A 16412-nucleotide genomic window follows, 5' to 3' on the forward strand; every position below is an offset into this window, starting at 1 on the left:
TATTTTAATATAATGAAAGATAACTTCTGACCCAGTTGAAGAACTAATTAGGTTAGGGCGAACTTAAGCTGTTCAAAGTTAGAGAAGCACAATGAAGGATGGACATTTGAGTTGAAAATCTATGGTTGATCAATCAGTCAATTAATTAGCATTTATTAAATAAATGTCTACTATATGCCAGGCAGTTTGGAAACCAATGTTAAAGTGAAATGGTACTACCCAAGGAGTTCACATTGTTTTGAGTGAGATAATACACTCAAGAGTATATATAAAATAAATGTGAGATCTTTTTTTTTTTTTGGAGAGGGAGGACATTAGCAGCTCACTCCTTAGCTCACTTTTGTTTTCAATCCCTGCTTCCACGTTCCATATCTTGTATTTGTATGGAAAATAGCTATCTAGTTTTGAGTTCCTCAGAGGGAGGAAATACAGATTAATGTCAGGAGTCACTAAAGGGAAGCAGGATGGTACAGTGGAAAAGAGATCTGGATTTGAATTTAGAAGATCTGAGTTCAAAGCCTAGCTCTGACATTTATTGCCTTAGGCAAGTCACTTTATCTCTCTGGGCCTCAGTTTCCTCATCTCTAAATTGAAAGGGTTTGACTAAATGGCCTTTAAGGTCACTTCCAGACATAATCTATGAGTTAGACTTTCAGCAAGTTATCAACGAGTCTTGAGAAGGCAGCATTGGTGCTAGATTAGGAGTTAAGAGATCTGTGTTTGAATACAGAGTTCCAAAAATTATTAGTGATTTGATCTTGTACATCTTTTAAAAGTCAAATTTTAAGATTTTATATTCATCAATATTAAATTTTATCTTAGATTGAGTTCTACTTCATAGACGGCCACAGTCTTTTTGAATAATGTCTGTCATCCAACATGTTAGCTTTCACTCCCAGCTTTGCTGTCATCTACGAATATGATAAACATTTCAGCTACGCTTTTATCCAAGTCATTGATTAAAAAATATTAAATAGGGTGGGGCCAAGATCAAGGGCATACCACTAGAGACCCAGATCCATGGCTTTAGTAGACCTCTAAGGTTGGTTTGTTTGTTTTTTATAATTTCTATTCCCATTGAACCCATGTGCCTTATGGAAAAACGTGTTTTATTATTCTTTGATTTATAAATTTATGCTTAAAAAATGAAACCCAACTTAATTATTAGATTTTGTTGTGCTTACCTCAGTTTTTTTTCTTTCTAGCATAATAATTCTTGGCTACAAGAAACCATTGGAAAGAGAGGATCTTTTTGAATTGAATGATAGTGACTCTTCCTACAATGTGTGTCCTATCTTTGAAAAGCAATGGAGAAAGAACATCTTAACAAATAACAAGAAGCAAAAGGTGAAACCAATTAGTAAAACCTAAGAGATTATTTACTGACAGTTATGTCATTTATTTTATCCTAAGAAATGAGAAGAAGGTTGGCTATTGGACTAATAATAAGCATCCTCACCCCAATAAAATGATGTCACCTTGAATAAGTCATAACCTCTCTAAATCTCAGTTTCCCTATCTTTGAAATGGACATAAAATCTGTCCTACCTACTTACTAACTTGTTCAGATAAAATGAAAAAAAAAACTAGGAGAAGCATTTTTTTCAAAGAATAAAATGCTTTACAAATATGAGATATCATTATTATGGTGAATGTTTTCAGCCAGAGTAATGGGTTATTTTACAAAGCAATCTCTACCATTGAGATGTCTATAATCCCTGACAACGGTAGGGAGGACATTTTGTGCCCTAACTGCACATTCGTAATTTGCATGCAGAAATTCCATATAGAAAGATGTAAGTCCACAACCTCAGTGGACCTCGCTTCCTTCTCTTCCTCCCACCACAAAAAGAAATATTGACTTGAAAATGTGATCATCATGTCATTACTCACGTATGTGGGGTAGCAGAAGGAATTAAAACCTGAGTCATTCTATTAGCCCACTACACCTCTTTCTCTAGCTGTCTTCAAGGTATATGTTATCAGTTATAAAAAGTTTCTAATGGAAGTGAACAGTGTTCTAACTATACTAATGTTAAGGGTCATATTTTAAAATTTTATCATAATTTTCTTTTGTCTGTTTCTTGACCTCCTTTGGGGCTACCTGTGTGCTCACTCTAATTTTATAATCATTTTACACAGGCTTTCTTTTATTTTTAATTGTGAACTAATGATGATTTGATTTTTTGTTTGTTTGTTTCCTTTCTGTGATCATTTAGTTTTCCTTTCACAAAGAAGCAAAGGCCAAGAAACCATCTTTACTTCACGCACTGTGGAACACCTTTAACTTTTCACTGATTCAGGTGGCTTTGTTCAAAGTGTTTGCTGACATTTTATCTTTTATTAGCCCACTCATAATGAAGTAAGTTGCAAAGTTTCTTCACCTAATCTGTTGATAACTAAAATAAAGTGTTAAGTATTCTATGATAAATCTTAGCTGAAAAATCTCTTGATTATTTCTATAAGATATGAATATTTTATCAGATGTCTAAAAATTGTATATGATAGACATGAACTGTATTAATGTTGATGTTCAACTGCAAACATTGAAAGAAGATGTTCTGTGAGGGGAGTGGCTGCATTCCAGTGATAACTTCCTATATGGACCTTTAGTAATAAAATTCTAATCTCTATAATTTGTCTCCCACTCTCCAGGATATTTGACTCATACGATATTCTATCAAAGAAATCATGAAAAGATTTTGAATTGAAACAAAGCCTGCTTTTCTTCCCTTTGATTAAAAAAAAAGATGCCCTTCAAAATAATTTGCTGTCCCTAAAAAATTAGTTTTTAAGTTGTGTTTCAAGCAGCTATTTAATTAAAGATTAATACCAATTCATTGTTAATCGTGCCTCAGATATGACCCAGGTTAAGAAAGGCATTTTCCAGTCCCATTGAGAACTAATAACTGTCAGCAGGCAAAATATTAGTGCTTATTTCTCTCAATGTTTTCCTCTGTTGTAGTGAATAATGAGGACAGCTGGGTAGCATAGTGGATAGAGTATCAGACCTAGAGTTAAGAAGACTTATCTTGGGGCAGCTAGGTGGCGCAGTGGATAGAGCACCGGCCCTGAAGTCAGGAGGACCTGAGTTCAAATCTGGCCTCAGACCCAACACTTGACACTTACTAGCTGTATGACCTTAGGCAAGTCACTTAACCCCAATTGCCTAAAAGCCCCCCCCAAAAGAAAAGAAAAAGAAAAAAGAAAAAAAGAAGGCTTATCTTCCTGAGTTCAAGTCTGGCCTCAGACAGTGGCTGTATGACCCTGGGCAAGTCACTTAACTTTGCCTCAGTTTCCTCATCTGTAAAATGAAAAGGAAATGGCAAACCACTCCAATATCTTTGCCAAGAAAATCCCAAACGGGGTGACGAAGAGTCCGCAAGACCATCAGGACTTAAACACCTGAACAACAATAATAATAATGAGCTAGGAGCTGGCTACTCCAATTTTATAGTCCTCTGAATGCCTGTTGTCCTAGGCTCTTTCCTTCTATGCTTATCCTAGTGTAAGTCAGTGGGGGAAAAAAAGGTGGCTATGACCTTCCAACATATGGGTTAAGCAGATTTATACTTCTCCCAAAGATAATTGATCCAATATGAAATAATTGAGGATTTTTTCATGAAAATAGAAGCCTTTTTTCCCCATCAAGCACATGCTCTGTCAAAAACATCACAAGACCTTGAGCTTTATAGACACAAACTTTTAAGGCTTTATTTGTGCAAAGAAGGATTCATAAATTAATAGAAATTATAAATTTCAACTGCTAATACAAATAATTACATTGCGCACTAACATGTTAATGCTCAGACAGCAAAAGTAATGCTTTCATTAACTTATTTCCAGATTGTTTTTATTATTTTCATTAGTTATTCTGTTTTTATATGCTTAAAATACTGTCAATCAAAAAAGAGTGTATACTACATTCTTAAAAGTGCTGTGATATTTAGTACTAATTGATTGTTTTTTGTGTCATTGAGTACAGTAGCAGTCAGAATTCAATATTAATTGATTCATTTTGTTTCAAAATTCACAGAAAAGGCAGAAGCCTAAATTAGTAAACTTCTATAAATTGTGAATAATGATTCTTCCCTTTCAAAACATTTCATTTACAAAACCAAGTCAGCAATAAACAAATATTTTCTGTACAGTATTTGTTTCCATCCAAATGATACACATAATTTAGGAAAAACAACCTGGTTATGGTAGTGTAGACCTATAATCTCTATTACTAGCAGAGGGTGAGGAATCACTTGAGTATGAGAGTTCTCAGATGCAGGGATCTAAGCTAATCGGGTGTCTTTACTAAGTCCAGCACCAATTTTAAGGTCAAGCCCAGGTCAGGAAGGGAACAGGTATAACACATAGCATCTTTGCTAGTGAGCCGGGGGGACAGGACCTGTGAGCAGCCACTGCACTTTCAAGCCTGGGTGAGATAGGGAGACATGGTCTCAAAACAAACAAATGAAAAAACCTACAGTTTTATTATTAGCATGATCTTTGATGAGATTAGCCCCTTAAGCAGGATGTCTTGTCAAAGAATTGGAAAATTATATATTGTATTTTTCAGAATCCAGTCATTAGCTAGCCAGTTCTAGAAGGTCTTTTTCTTATTATTTCCAAAAAAAAAATTGCTTGTGTGAAGGGAACCACATGACTAAACACAATTTTCAAAATGACAAAATGACAAAGCATATTTTTAACATCAAAAGAAAATAAGAAAATACCCCAAACATGAAGCACTGAACTTTTATTTTGTAAAATAACTTATAAATTATTTTATACACCTAGAAATGAACTTCTAAAATAAATGGTGTATTGATTCATAGTATCTCAATAAGAAACCTATTCTGTTTTTGTGGGCTTATAAAATGTGCTTTTCTCATTTAAATGTCCACTAATGCAGTTGAGGAATAGTGTGGCCAACTAGTACTGTTAACACTAGGTATTAGGCAGTATGAGTTCTCAGTTGTAATTAGTTTTTGGAGTGAAATAACAAAAAGAAACTTCAATATTTAAGGAATTTTCCCCAGTATTTCCTTTATGCCCAGCCAGTGTTGTTTTGGGTGGGTAAAGTAGAATTGATCATTTGTGAATTTGTCAATTAAACTGCAACACATAAGTACCTAACTTTTGTGACAACTGCTACCAGTGGCTAACATCTCACCCTTTGCCCCCTGTTTATTGACTTAGGCAGATGATCCTTTTCTGTGAAAATCGCCATGACGTGGTTTGGAACGGCTATGGGTATGCAGTTGCCCTTTTTGTGGTGGTTATTTTGCAAACTTTGGTTCTTCAGCTTTATCAACGTTTTAATATGCTCAACTCAGCAAAAATTAAAACAGCTGTAATTGGACTGCTGTACAAAAAGGTAATGATGTAAGGAAGTATCTCCTTTGAAACATTCATTAATGTGTTCAAAAAAATCACTAGGGCATTGCTTGTGGAACAATAGTATTCCATTACATTCATAAGCCATAATTTGGTCAACCATTTTCTAATTGATGGGCACTACATTTGTTTCCAGTTTTGTACTATCATAAAAAGAACTGCTATAAGTATTTTTGTAGAGAAGGGTCCTTTTCCTCCTCCATCTCTGATCTCTTTGGGGGCTTAAGCCTAGTCATGGTGTTTCTGGGTGAAATGCTATGCAGCTTTATATGGGGGTATAGTTCCATATTGTAGTCTAGAATGGTTACACCAGTTCACAGCTTGATTAATGTGACTGTTTTTCCACAATAATGTCAATATTTGTCATTTTACTTTTTGGTCAACTTCACCAAGATAAATTTATATATGTGTGTATATATATATACATATATACGTATATGTATATATGTAATCATATAGGCAAAGTACATACACAAATACTAAAGGTGTGTGTGTTGTTATATTATTAATATAATGTTTAGTAATTTTTTTGGTTGTTGTCCCATTTAGTGGAAAATGATCTGATTATAAATTAATCTTTATTTAGAGTTTTGAATTCCACATTCTATCCCTCACTTCCCCCCTCTCTATACTTCCCCATCCCTGAGATGGTAAACAATCAGATATAACCTCTATCTGCAATTATGTAAAATATTTCTGTATTAGTCATTTTTGTACAAGAAGACTCAAATAAAAGGAAAAAAATGAAAGAAACTGAACAATAGCATGCCTCAGTCTTTATTCAATCAATATCATTTCTTTCTCTGGAGGCAGATAGTATGCTTCATGATTAGTCCTTTGGTATTCTCTTGGATCATTGTTATTGCTGAGAATAGCTAAGTCATTCATAGTTCTTCATCAAACAATATTGCTATTACTGTGTACAATGTTCTTCTAGTTCTGTTCACTTCATTATGCATCAGTTCATGTACATCTTTCCAGGTTTTTCTGAAATCATCCTACTTGTCATTTCTTATAGCACAATAATATTCCATTACAATCATATATCACAGCTTGTTTAGCCATTCCCCAGTTGATGAGTATCCCTTTGATTTCAAAATCTTTGCCATCACAAAAAGAACTGCTATAAATATTTTTGTACAAATAGCTCCTTTTCCCTTTTTTGGATATCTTTGGTATATAGACTTTGCAGTGGTGTTGCTGGGTCAAGGGTATGCACAGTTTTATAGCCCTTGGGGCATAGTTCCAAATTGTACTCCATAATGCTGGATTAGTTCACAATTCCGCCAATAATGCATTAGTATGCCAGGTTTCCCTCATCCCCTCCAACATCCAACATTTTCCTTTTTTATCATATTAGCCAATCTGATAGGTGTGAGATGGTATCTCAGAGTTGTTTTAATTTTCACTTCTCTGATTAGTAGTGATTTAGAGCATTTTTATATGACTATAGATAGCTTTGATTTCTTTGTCTGAAAACTGCCTGCTCATATTCTTTGGCCATTTATCAATTGAGGAATGATTTGCATTTTTATAAATTTGACTCAGTTCTCCATCTATTTGAGAAATGAGGTCTTTATCAGAGATATTGTTGCAAAAATTTTACTAGTTTTCTGTCCTTATAATTTTGGTTGCATTGGTTTTGTTTGTGCAAAAACTTTTAAATTTTATGTAATCAAAATTATCTATTTTACATTTTCTAATGCTCTCAATATCTTCTTTGGTCCTAAATTCTTCCCTCATCCATAAATTCTACAGATAAACTATTCTGTACTCTCTTAATTTGCTTATGCTATCATCCTTTATGTGTAAATCATGTACCTATTTTAACCTTATCTTGGTATATGGTGTGAGATGTTGGTCTATACTTACTTTCTGCCATACTGTTTTCCAGTTTTCCCAACAGTTTTTGTAAAAAAATGAGTATTTGTTGCAAAATCTTGGATCTTTGGGTTTATCATATACTAGATTGCTATGGTCATTTTATGTGTAACAAAATTTGTACCTAATCTATTTCACTGATCCCCAACTCTATTTCTTAGCCAGTACCAGATTGTTTTGATAATTACTGCTTTATAATACAATTTGAGGTCTTATATAGGTAGACTACCTTCTTTGGCATTTTTTTTCATTGATTCCCTTGATATCTTTGAGCATTTGTTCTTTCAGATGAATTTTGTTATTATATTTTCTAGCTCTATAAAATAATTTGTTGATGATTTCATTCATATGGCACTGGATAAATAGGTTAATTTAGCTAGAATTGTCATTTTATTATATTGGCTTGGCCTACCCATGAGCAATTAGTATTTTTCCAATCATTTAGATCTGACTTGACTGTATGAAAAATGTTTTATAGTTGTGTTCATATAGTTCCTGGATTTGTCTTGGCAGGTAGACACCCAAGTATTTTATGTTGTCCACCGTTATTTTAAATGGAATTTCTCTTTATATCTCTTGCTACTGGACTTTGTTGGCAATATATAGAAATGCTAATGATTTATGTGTCCTGCAACTTTGCTAAAGTTGGTAATAATTTCAAGTAGCTTTTTAGTTGATTCTCTAGGATTCTCTAAGTATATCATCATATCATCTGCAAAGAATGATAGTTTTGTTTCCTCACTGTCTATTCTAATTCCTTTCATTTCTTTTTCTTCTCTTATTGCTATAGCTAACATTTCTAGTACCATATTAAATAATAGAAGTGATAATGAGCATCCTTGCTTCACCCCTGATTGTATTGAGAAGGCTTCTAGCTTATCCCCATTACAGATAATACTTTCTAGTGGTTTTGCATTTATATTACTTACCATTTTAAGGTAAGCTCCATTTATTTCTATGCTCTCTAGTGTTTTGAATAGGGATACTGTATTTTGTCAAAGGCTGTTTTCTGTATCTATTGAGATAATCATAAGATTTCTGTTGGTTTTATTATTGATATGGTCAATTAGGCTGATAGTTTTCCTAATATTGAACCAGCCATGCATTCTTGATAGAAATTCCACCTAGCCATCATGTATGATCCTTGTGATATATTGCTATAATCTTTTTGCTAGTATTTTATTTAAAATTTTTGCATCAATATTCATTAGGGAAATTTGTCTATAACTTTTTTTCTCTGTTTTGCCTCTCCTGGTTTTGGATATTAGCACCACATTTGTGTCATAAAAGGAATTTGGTAAGACTCCTTTGCCTATTTTTCCAAATAGTTCATATAGTATTAGGATTAATTGTTCTTTAAATGTTTGGTAGAATTTGCTCATGAATCCAGCTGGACAAGAGGATTTTGTCTTAGGCAGTTCATCAATGGCTTGTCCAATTTCTTTTTCTAAAACTAGATTGTTTAAGTATTTTATTTCTTCCTCTGTTAATCTGGGTAGTTTATATTTTTGTAGATATTCATCCATTTCATTAAAATTGTCAAATGTATTGGCATATAATTGGGCAAAATAACTCCTAACAGTTGTCTTATTTTCTCTTCATTGGTGGTGAATTCACCCCTTTCATTCTTTATACTAGTAATTTGATTTTCTTCTTTCCTTTTTTAAATCAAATTAACCAATAGTTTATCTATATTGTTGGGTTTTTTCATAAAACCAGCTTCTGGTTTTATTTACTAGTTCAATGATTTTCTTACTTTCAGTTTTATTAATCTCTCCTTTGATTTTCAGGATTTCCAATTTGGTGTTTGATTGGGGATTTTTAATTTGTTTTTTTCTAGTTCTTTTAGTTGCATGTTCAATTTGTTGAATTGCTTTTTTTCTTTTTTTATTGATGTAACTAATTAGATATATAAATTTTCCCCTGAATACTGCTTTGGCTATATCCCATAAATTTTGATGTGCTGTCACATTGTTGTCATTTTCTTTAATGAAATTATCAATTGCTTCTATCATTTGTTCTTTGATTCAATTTTTTAAAGATTAGATTATTTAATTTCAAATTAATTTTAATATTTTTCTATTTTCCATTATTTAATGTAATTTTTATTGCATTATGACATGAAAAGAATGTGTTTACTATTTCTGCTTTTCTGCATTTGGTTGTGAGGTTTTTATGTCCTAATACATGATCAATTTTTGTGCCATGTACTTCTAAGAAAAAGGTACATTCATTTCTATTCCCATCCGGTTTTCTCCAGAGGTCTAGCATATCTAATTTTTCCGGGATCTTATTCTCCTCTTTAACTTCTTTCTTGTTTATTTTTGGTTAGACTTATCTAGTTCTTAGAGGGGAAAGTTGAGGTATACTACTAGTACAATTTTATTATCTATTTCCTCCTGTAACTCATTCAAGTTCTCCTTTAAAAATTTAGATGCTATATCATTTGGCACATATATTTTTAGTATTGCTATGACTTCATTGTCTATGGTACTTTCAGCAAGATATGGTTTCCTTCTTTATATCTTTTAATTAGATCTATTTTTGCTTTTAATTTGTCTGAGGTAATGATTGCTACCCCTTCTTTCTTTATTTCAGGTGAACCGTAATAGGTTCTGCTCTAGCCCCTTGCCGTATATATCTGCTTCAGATATATTTCTTGTAAACAGAATAGTGTAGGGTTCTAGTTTTTAATCCATTCTGCAATCCATTTCCATTTTATGGGTGAGTTCAGCCCATTCATAATTGTAGTTATGATAACTAACTGTGTATTTCCCTCCATGATGTTTTTTCATTTGTTTATCCCCCTCTCTATCACCTCCTATCTTTCCCCTCCTCACAAATGTTTTACTTATGATCACCATCTTCCCCATTATACCCTCCCTGTTATTATTCCCCTTCCCCCCTTTTATTATTTCTATCTCTTTTTATTTCCTTATAGGTAATATATATATTTCTATATCTAACTGAGTGTGTATGTTATTTCCTCTTTGAGCCAATTTTGATGACAGTAAAGATTAAGCTTTGCCCACCACTCCCCCTCATCTTCCCCTCCAATATAATAGCTTTTTCATGCCTCTTTATGTGAGATAATTTGCCCCATTCAATCTCCCCCCTCTTTCTTCTTCCAGTGCAATTTTCTTTCTCACCCCTTTATTTTGTTTTTTGGGGTATGATCTCATCAAAGTCACTATATGTCTATACCCTCTATCTACCTATACTCCTTCTAATTCCTCTTATAGTAATAAAGTTGTTAAGAGTTACACATATTATCTTGCCATATAGAAATAGAAACAATTTAACCCCCCCTTATTTAATTTGTTATGTTTTCCCTTTTTTCTTACTTTTTTACCTTTTTATGTTTCCCTTGAGTCTTGCATTTGGAAGTCACTTTTTTGTATTCAGCCCTGGTCTTCTAATTAGAAATGGTTGAAAGGCCTCTATTTCATTGAATATCTATTCCTTTTCCTGAAAGACTATATTCAGTTTTGCTGGGTAGGTGAATTCTTTGTTGTAATCCTAATTCCTTTACCTTTCAGTATATCATATTCCAAGCTCTCTTGTTCTTTAATGTGGCAGGTGCTAAATCCTGTGTAATCCTTATTGTAGCTCCATGATATTTGAATTGTTTCTTTTCAGCAGCTTGTAATACTTTCTCCTTGTTCTGTGAGCTCTGGAATTTGGTTATGATGTTCCTGGGAGTTTTTATTTTGTAATCTCTTTGAGGTGCTGATCAGTGAATTCTTTTAATTTCTATTTTTCCCTCTGGTTCTAATACATCTGGGTAGATTTCTTTGGTACTTTCTTTTTAAAAAAATTTTATTAATTTATTTTGATTTATCAATAATCACTTTCATATGCTTTTGAGTTTAAAATTTTTCTCCCCCTTCCTCCTCACCACCCTCCCCAAGACAGTGCACAATCTGATATAGGCAATACATTTACATTCCTATTAAACTTATTTTCACATTAGTGATGTTGTAAGTAAAAATTAAAACCAGTAGGAGGAACCATCAGAAAGAGGAAACAAAACTCAACAGAAGAGAAAAAAAATAGCAATTCAACTTTCATAGCTCTTGCTTTGGATGTGGATAGCATTTTCCATCATAGGGCCTCTGGAGATGTCTTAGATCCTTGTATTGCTGTGAAGGGTTGAGTTTATCAATATTAGTCATCACACAATGTGGCTGTTTTTGGATACAATGTTCTCTTGGTTCTGCTCACTTCACTCAGCATACAAGTCTTTCCAGGTTTTTCTGGAGTCAGCCTGTTCATCATTCCTTATAGCAAAATAGTATTCCATTACATTCATATACCACAACTTGCTCAGCCATTCCCCAATTGATGGGCATCCTCTCAATTTTCTTTGGTAATTTCTTGAAAGTTGTTGTCCAAGCTATTTTTTTTTTAATCATGGCTTTCAGGTAGTCCAGTAATTCTTATATTATCTCTCCTGGATCTATTTTCTAGGTCAGTTGTTTTTCTAACGAGAAACTTCTCATTTCTTTTATTTTCTCTTACTTTTAAAATTTTGTTTTTTTATATCTTGATGTCTCATTAATTTCCACTTATTCAATTCTAATTTTTAAGGGACTGTTTTCTTCAGTGAGCTTTTGGACTTCCTTTTCCTTTTGGCCAATTCTATTTTTTAGGGAGGTACTTTCCTTGGTAAATTTTTGTATATCTTTTCCCATGCTATTTTCTCTTTTTGCATGATTCTCTTGCATTACTCTCATTTCTTTGCCCAATTTTCTTCTGTTTCTCTAATTTAATTTTTAAAGACCTCTCAAAACTCTTCCTGGAAATCTTTTTTGGACCTGAGACCAAATTACATTTTTCTTTGACACTATTGTCCTCTTTTAAGTTTATGCCTCGATCTTCCCTGTCACCATAATAACTGTAGTCAAGCATTTTTTTTTGTTTTGCTTTTGCTCATTTTTTTTCTGCCTTTTTTGTGACTTGGGGTTTTTATGTGAGAGTTTGGCTCTGGTCCTGCACTGTCCCAAGCTTTTTATGATGTGGCTCTGGGTCTTATTGCTGGCTTTCATTGGGCTTCAGGGCTTAGCTGCTTGCTTTCTCTTATAGGGTAAACTTCCCTTCTGCCTTGTACTGGGGGGTTGTGAACTCCCTGTTGGCCTCCTCTGGGCTTAGGATTTAGCTGCTGGTCTGCTCCAGGGGTGGGGCCTTGTTGCTGGATTGCTATGGTAACAGAGTCTTTCTGGTGGTCAGCACTGGAGAAGGGGATCTTGTTGCTGCTCTGTGCCGGGAGTGAGGCCCTGTTGCTGGGTTGCTATGGAAACCAGGTCTCTCTGCTGGCAGGCCCCAAGGGCAGGGTGTTTGATTAGACCCAGGGCAGGGCATCACTACTGGTCAGCAATGGGGTCAAGCCCTACCTGGTAGCTTGTGCTAGGGGTGAGGTTACTGGGGTGGGGCCTTGCTGGGCTATACAGACTGCTCACTTGCCTAGAGGGCTGCTGGTTTGCAGGTGAGTGGGACCTCCCTGGTGCATTGTCCCAGGCTTACAGCCTTGCTGCATGCCCCTTGCTATGAGGCTGGCTTGCTGCTGCTACTGCTGCTCTTACACCTTGCTCCCCTCCCATCCCAGTGAAACAGAACTTTCCTGCTGTGCTGGTAATCTGCTTCCCTGCTCCTAAATCAATTTTGAAGCAGTTTTCTAGCTGTTTGGGAGGGGGCAGAGATCTGGGAGGGCTTCACAGGGTTCCTTCCTCATTCATCTTGGCACTATAAGTCTTAAAGCATTAGATTAAATATGAAATCCCAAATTCCCCCATAATAAATATTGACTTGGTCTATTTTCCTTAGTGTAACTATTACATAGAGGAAAAGGAGTCAGCATTGCTTTGTAAAAAAGGTTGAAAAATTCTGCAAGTTGAACTTTTATTTTCAAAAATTTACCAAACACCAATTTTATCTAACCTTATTCATAAACACATGTATCTCTATAGTTCATTTCTAATCTCTAAGAATTCTTTCAAGGCTCAAGTTATGGTCATGTGACAGTAATATAAAAAATTAAGTTACTTCTGGAGAGGGAATAGAGCAACTGATTTCAACAATCTCTTTTTTACAGTTAAATACCCCAAGTCATATCTTGTGTTCTCATCAGCTAATACCTTTGTTACCCAGTAGGTACTAGCAGAAATGAGACAAAAGTTAGGGAAAAGATTTAGAATTTAAGAGTAGGGATCATTAGATAAGAAAAATCATATGAAGTCTTGAGAACATTTATAATGTAATAATAATAACAACAATAATAAATATATGTATATATGCACACATATATAATGTTCATAATATAATAAATAATGTAATATATATGTATATATAATTATATATAATGTATATATGTATATATAATTTAATATATATATATATATATCTTAGAAGTAGTGTAGTAGAGTTAGTTGGGCCAGGTTCAAAAATCTTGGCTGTAAGACTTACTAACTGGGTGACATTGCTGATACTCCCCTCACTGTCCTCATCTGTAAAATGAGGATAACAGTATTATTCTACACGTTTCATAAGGTCGTGGTGAGGAAGTCAGTCTCAATTCTTTTTATTCGTAGTTTCAGTGGAAGTTTCAATAAAGGTAGTACTTCTATGTTATTTCCTTTCTTAGGAAGATCAGGAAGTCATTCATACAGTATAACTCTTAATCTTATATTTCTCTTTTTCCAGGCCTTAAATTTATCCAATTCTTCCCGAAAAAAATTTTCAACTGGTGAAATTATTAACTTGTTTTCAGAAGATGCCCAGCAACTCATGGACCTTACTGTAAATCTCAATATACTCTGGTCTGCACCTCTGCAGATCCTGATGGCAATTTTGCTACTCTGGCAAGAGCTGGGCCCATCTGTGTTTGCGGGTATTGCAGTACTTGTGTTGGTGATACCTCTAAATGCATTAGTTGCTAACAGAATCAAAACGTTAAAGGTAGGACATTCCGTGACATGTCTACACAAATGACAAATAGCAGAAGACTGAGTTATCTCCCTAGAGATGATAAATCTGGGATGGTTTCATGTTAAACCTTCTGCTTTTCTCTAAGTGGAACTTTTAGGGATGAAGTTCTCTGGATAATTTCAATTTTTCACTTCCCTTTCTTATAGACACAGATGAATTAGTTTCAATGATTTAATCAAGATTTAATTAAGAAGTAAATTTCCAGATCTTTAAAATATTAGAAATCACTTTTAAGTGAAAGGAAGATTAGTGTTTTCCAAGAAGATGCTAAAATATGTGTCCCCAAAAAGGAAAAGGAATGCTTAGAGGTATTTTCTCAGTGTGAATTCCTGGCCCACTTCCATATTGATTCTTGGCCATATTGGATGTTTCCTCTAAAACAGTTTTGGAAATTATATCCATTAAAATGTTAAGCAAAAGAAAATTATTAAGGAAGTATGTTTTGTTGTAAACTGTTTTTAAAAGTTTTATTGATGTTTGGTTTTTATATTATAAACATTTGTGGATTATTCTCACTTCATGAAAGGGCTCTTGTAACAAAGAAAACTGTTAAGGAAAGCTAAATAAAAATACAGTGATCTCATTTGAAAGTACATGCAGTATGTCACAGATAGCACCCCCTCACCACCTCTCTATTTTTTAATTATTTTTATGGTGATGCTGTTATTGTATATATTGTTCCCCTGATTCTTTTCATTTTTTCATTAATCACTTTGTAAAATTCCTCAAAATTGTTCTTAATATTGATGTTAGAGTATAAATTGTTCTTGTTCTGTTTAATTAACTCTGCATCAATTCATAGGAGTCTTCCCATTTATTTTTGAAATCATCTATTTCCTTCCTTCTTAGAGCACAATAGTACTGACTCATATGTCACAACTTATTTAGCCAAACCTGATTTGTTGGACTTCTCTTTGTTTAGAGATTTTTTTGCAACCAAAAGAGAGAGGCGAAGAGAAAGAGAGAGAAGGGGGGGGGGAGAGAGAGAGAGAGAGAGAGAGAGAGAGAGAGAGAGAGAGAGAGAGAGAGAGAGAGAGAGAGAGAGAGAGACTTTTTGTACATTTAGGACTGTTTCTCACTTGAAGGCTATAGTATAAAATATGTGATCAAACTACTATGAGTTGTAAAAGAATGTGTGTAAAACACTATTTCAGGCTTACTGAAGGTCGTATTGAAAATGTAACAAAATATTTTAACTCTTGTCAAATATTTTAACATGTTTTTGGAATTTTATACCCATTAAATAGAAAAGTCAAACAAAGAACAAAGATCAACAGATAAAACTACTCAATGAAGTCTTACAGGGAATCAAGGTAAAATAAAACATAATATGCTGCCAATATTTTTAGAATGAAATAATAAAAAAGTATATATATTTTGATACTAGAAGAATCGTCTTACTTTATCCATGTCTTAAACGGAACAATCTAAGTATTATGGCTTCAGACAATTTTAGGTATTCAGTTCAAGGTGGACTAAGCAAAAAGAGGAATATTGTCATTCTCAGTAGTGCATAAAAAGAAATCATACCAAATGCTATGTAGGCTAATGACCAAATGCTATGTAGTTTTTCTTTGACAACATAGTACAATAGCAAGAAAAATAATTATATGTAAAGAAATATGTTTTAGAATTAGAGTGGCATAGCTTTTTCTTTCTTTTTTTTCCCAAAAAGCAGCAGTGTAACAGATAAAGAGCTACTGTTAAATCCAGAAAACCTAGGTCCAAATCCCAACTCTGATACACATTGGCTTTGTGACCTTGGACAAGTTGCTTAAGTTCTCTGTGCTCTAGGTAGCACTTTAAAAGTATAAATTCCATAGAAAGCCCAGATCTGAATTGGTAGAGGGAATTTCTTTATCAGAATTTCTCCATAACAATGAAAACATCCCTATTCCTATCTATGTGGTCAATGAAGACACTTGTAAAATTAGTGTGGGAGAAATTCTCATTTGATAACCATTCTCATCCAAAGGGGGTTCTCTCTTAGCAATGGGTTTCACCCCAGAAAAGTCACTTCTAATGTGGGGATATAATTTTGTACCAGTTTAAAAGTCCATAACATATCACAAATGAATCCTATGTTACAGAAAAATTCTGAGAAAATCTTGTCTCACCAGATTTTCATGAGGACATTTAGCTATAAAATCAGCAAA

General features: G+C 33.8%; 1 protein-coding gene across 2 annotated transcripts in view; it reads left to right on the forward strand.

The window, feature by feature from the left end:
* LOC110212802 (multidrug resistance-associated protein 1-like) overlaps positions 1-16412 on the forward strand; it is a 102462-nt gene that overhangs the window by 20746 nt on the left and 65304 nt on the right. For both annotated transcript variants that reach the window (XM_020992883.2, XM_078146466.1), the window contains exons 3-7: positions 1206-1347; positions 2220-2362; positions 5194-5371; positions 13972-14226; positions 15504-15569. In XM_020992883.2, coding sequence (XP_020848542.2) covers positions 1206-1347; positions 2220-2362; positions 5194-5371; positions 13972-14226; positions 15504-15569 — 784 coding nt within the window. The remainder of the gene's footprint in view (positions 1-1205; positions 1348-2219; positions 2363-5193; positions 5372-13971; positions 14227-15503; positions 15570-16412) is intronic.

This window comes from Phascolarctos cinereus, unplaced genomic scaffold (genome assembly GCF_003287225.1).
Source record: "Phascolarctos cinereus isolate Bilbo 61053 unplaced genomic scaffold, phaCin_HiC Scaffold_726;HRSCAF=1367, whole genome shotgun sequence".
Lineage (NCBI taxonomy): Eukaryota > Metazoa > Chordata > Mammalia > Diprotodontia > Phascolarctidae > Phascolarctos > Phascolarctos cinereus.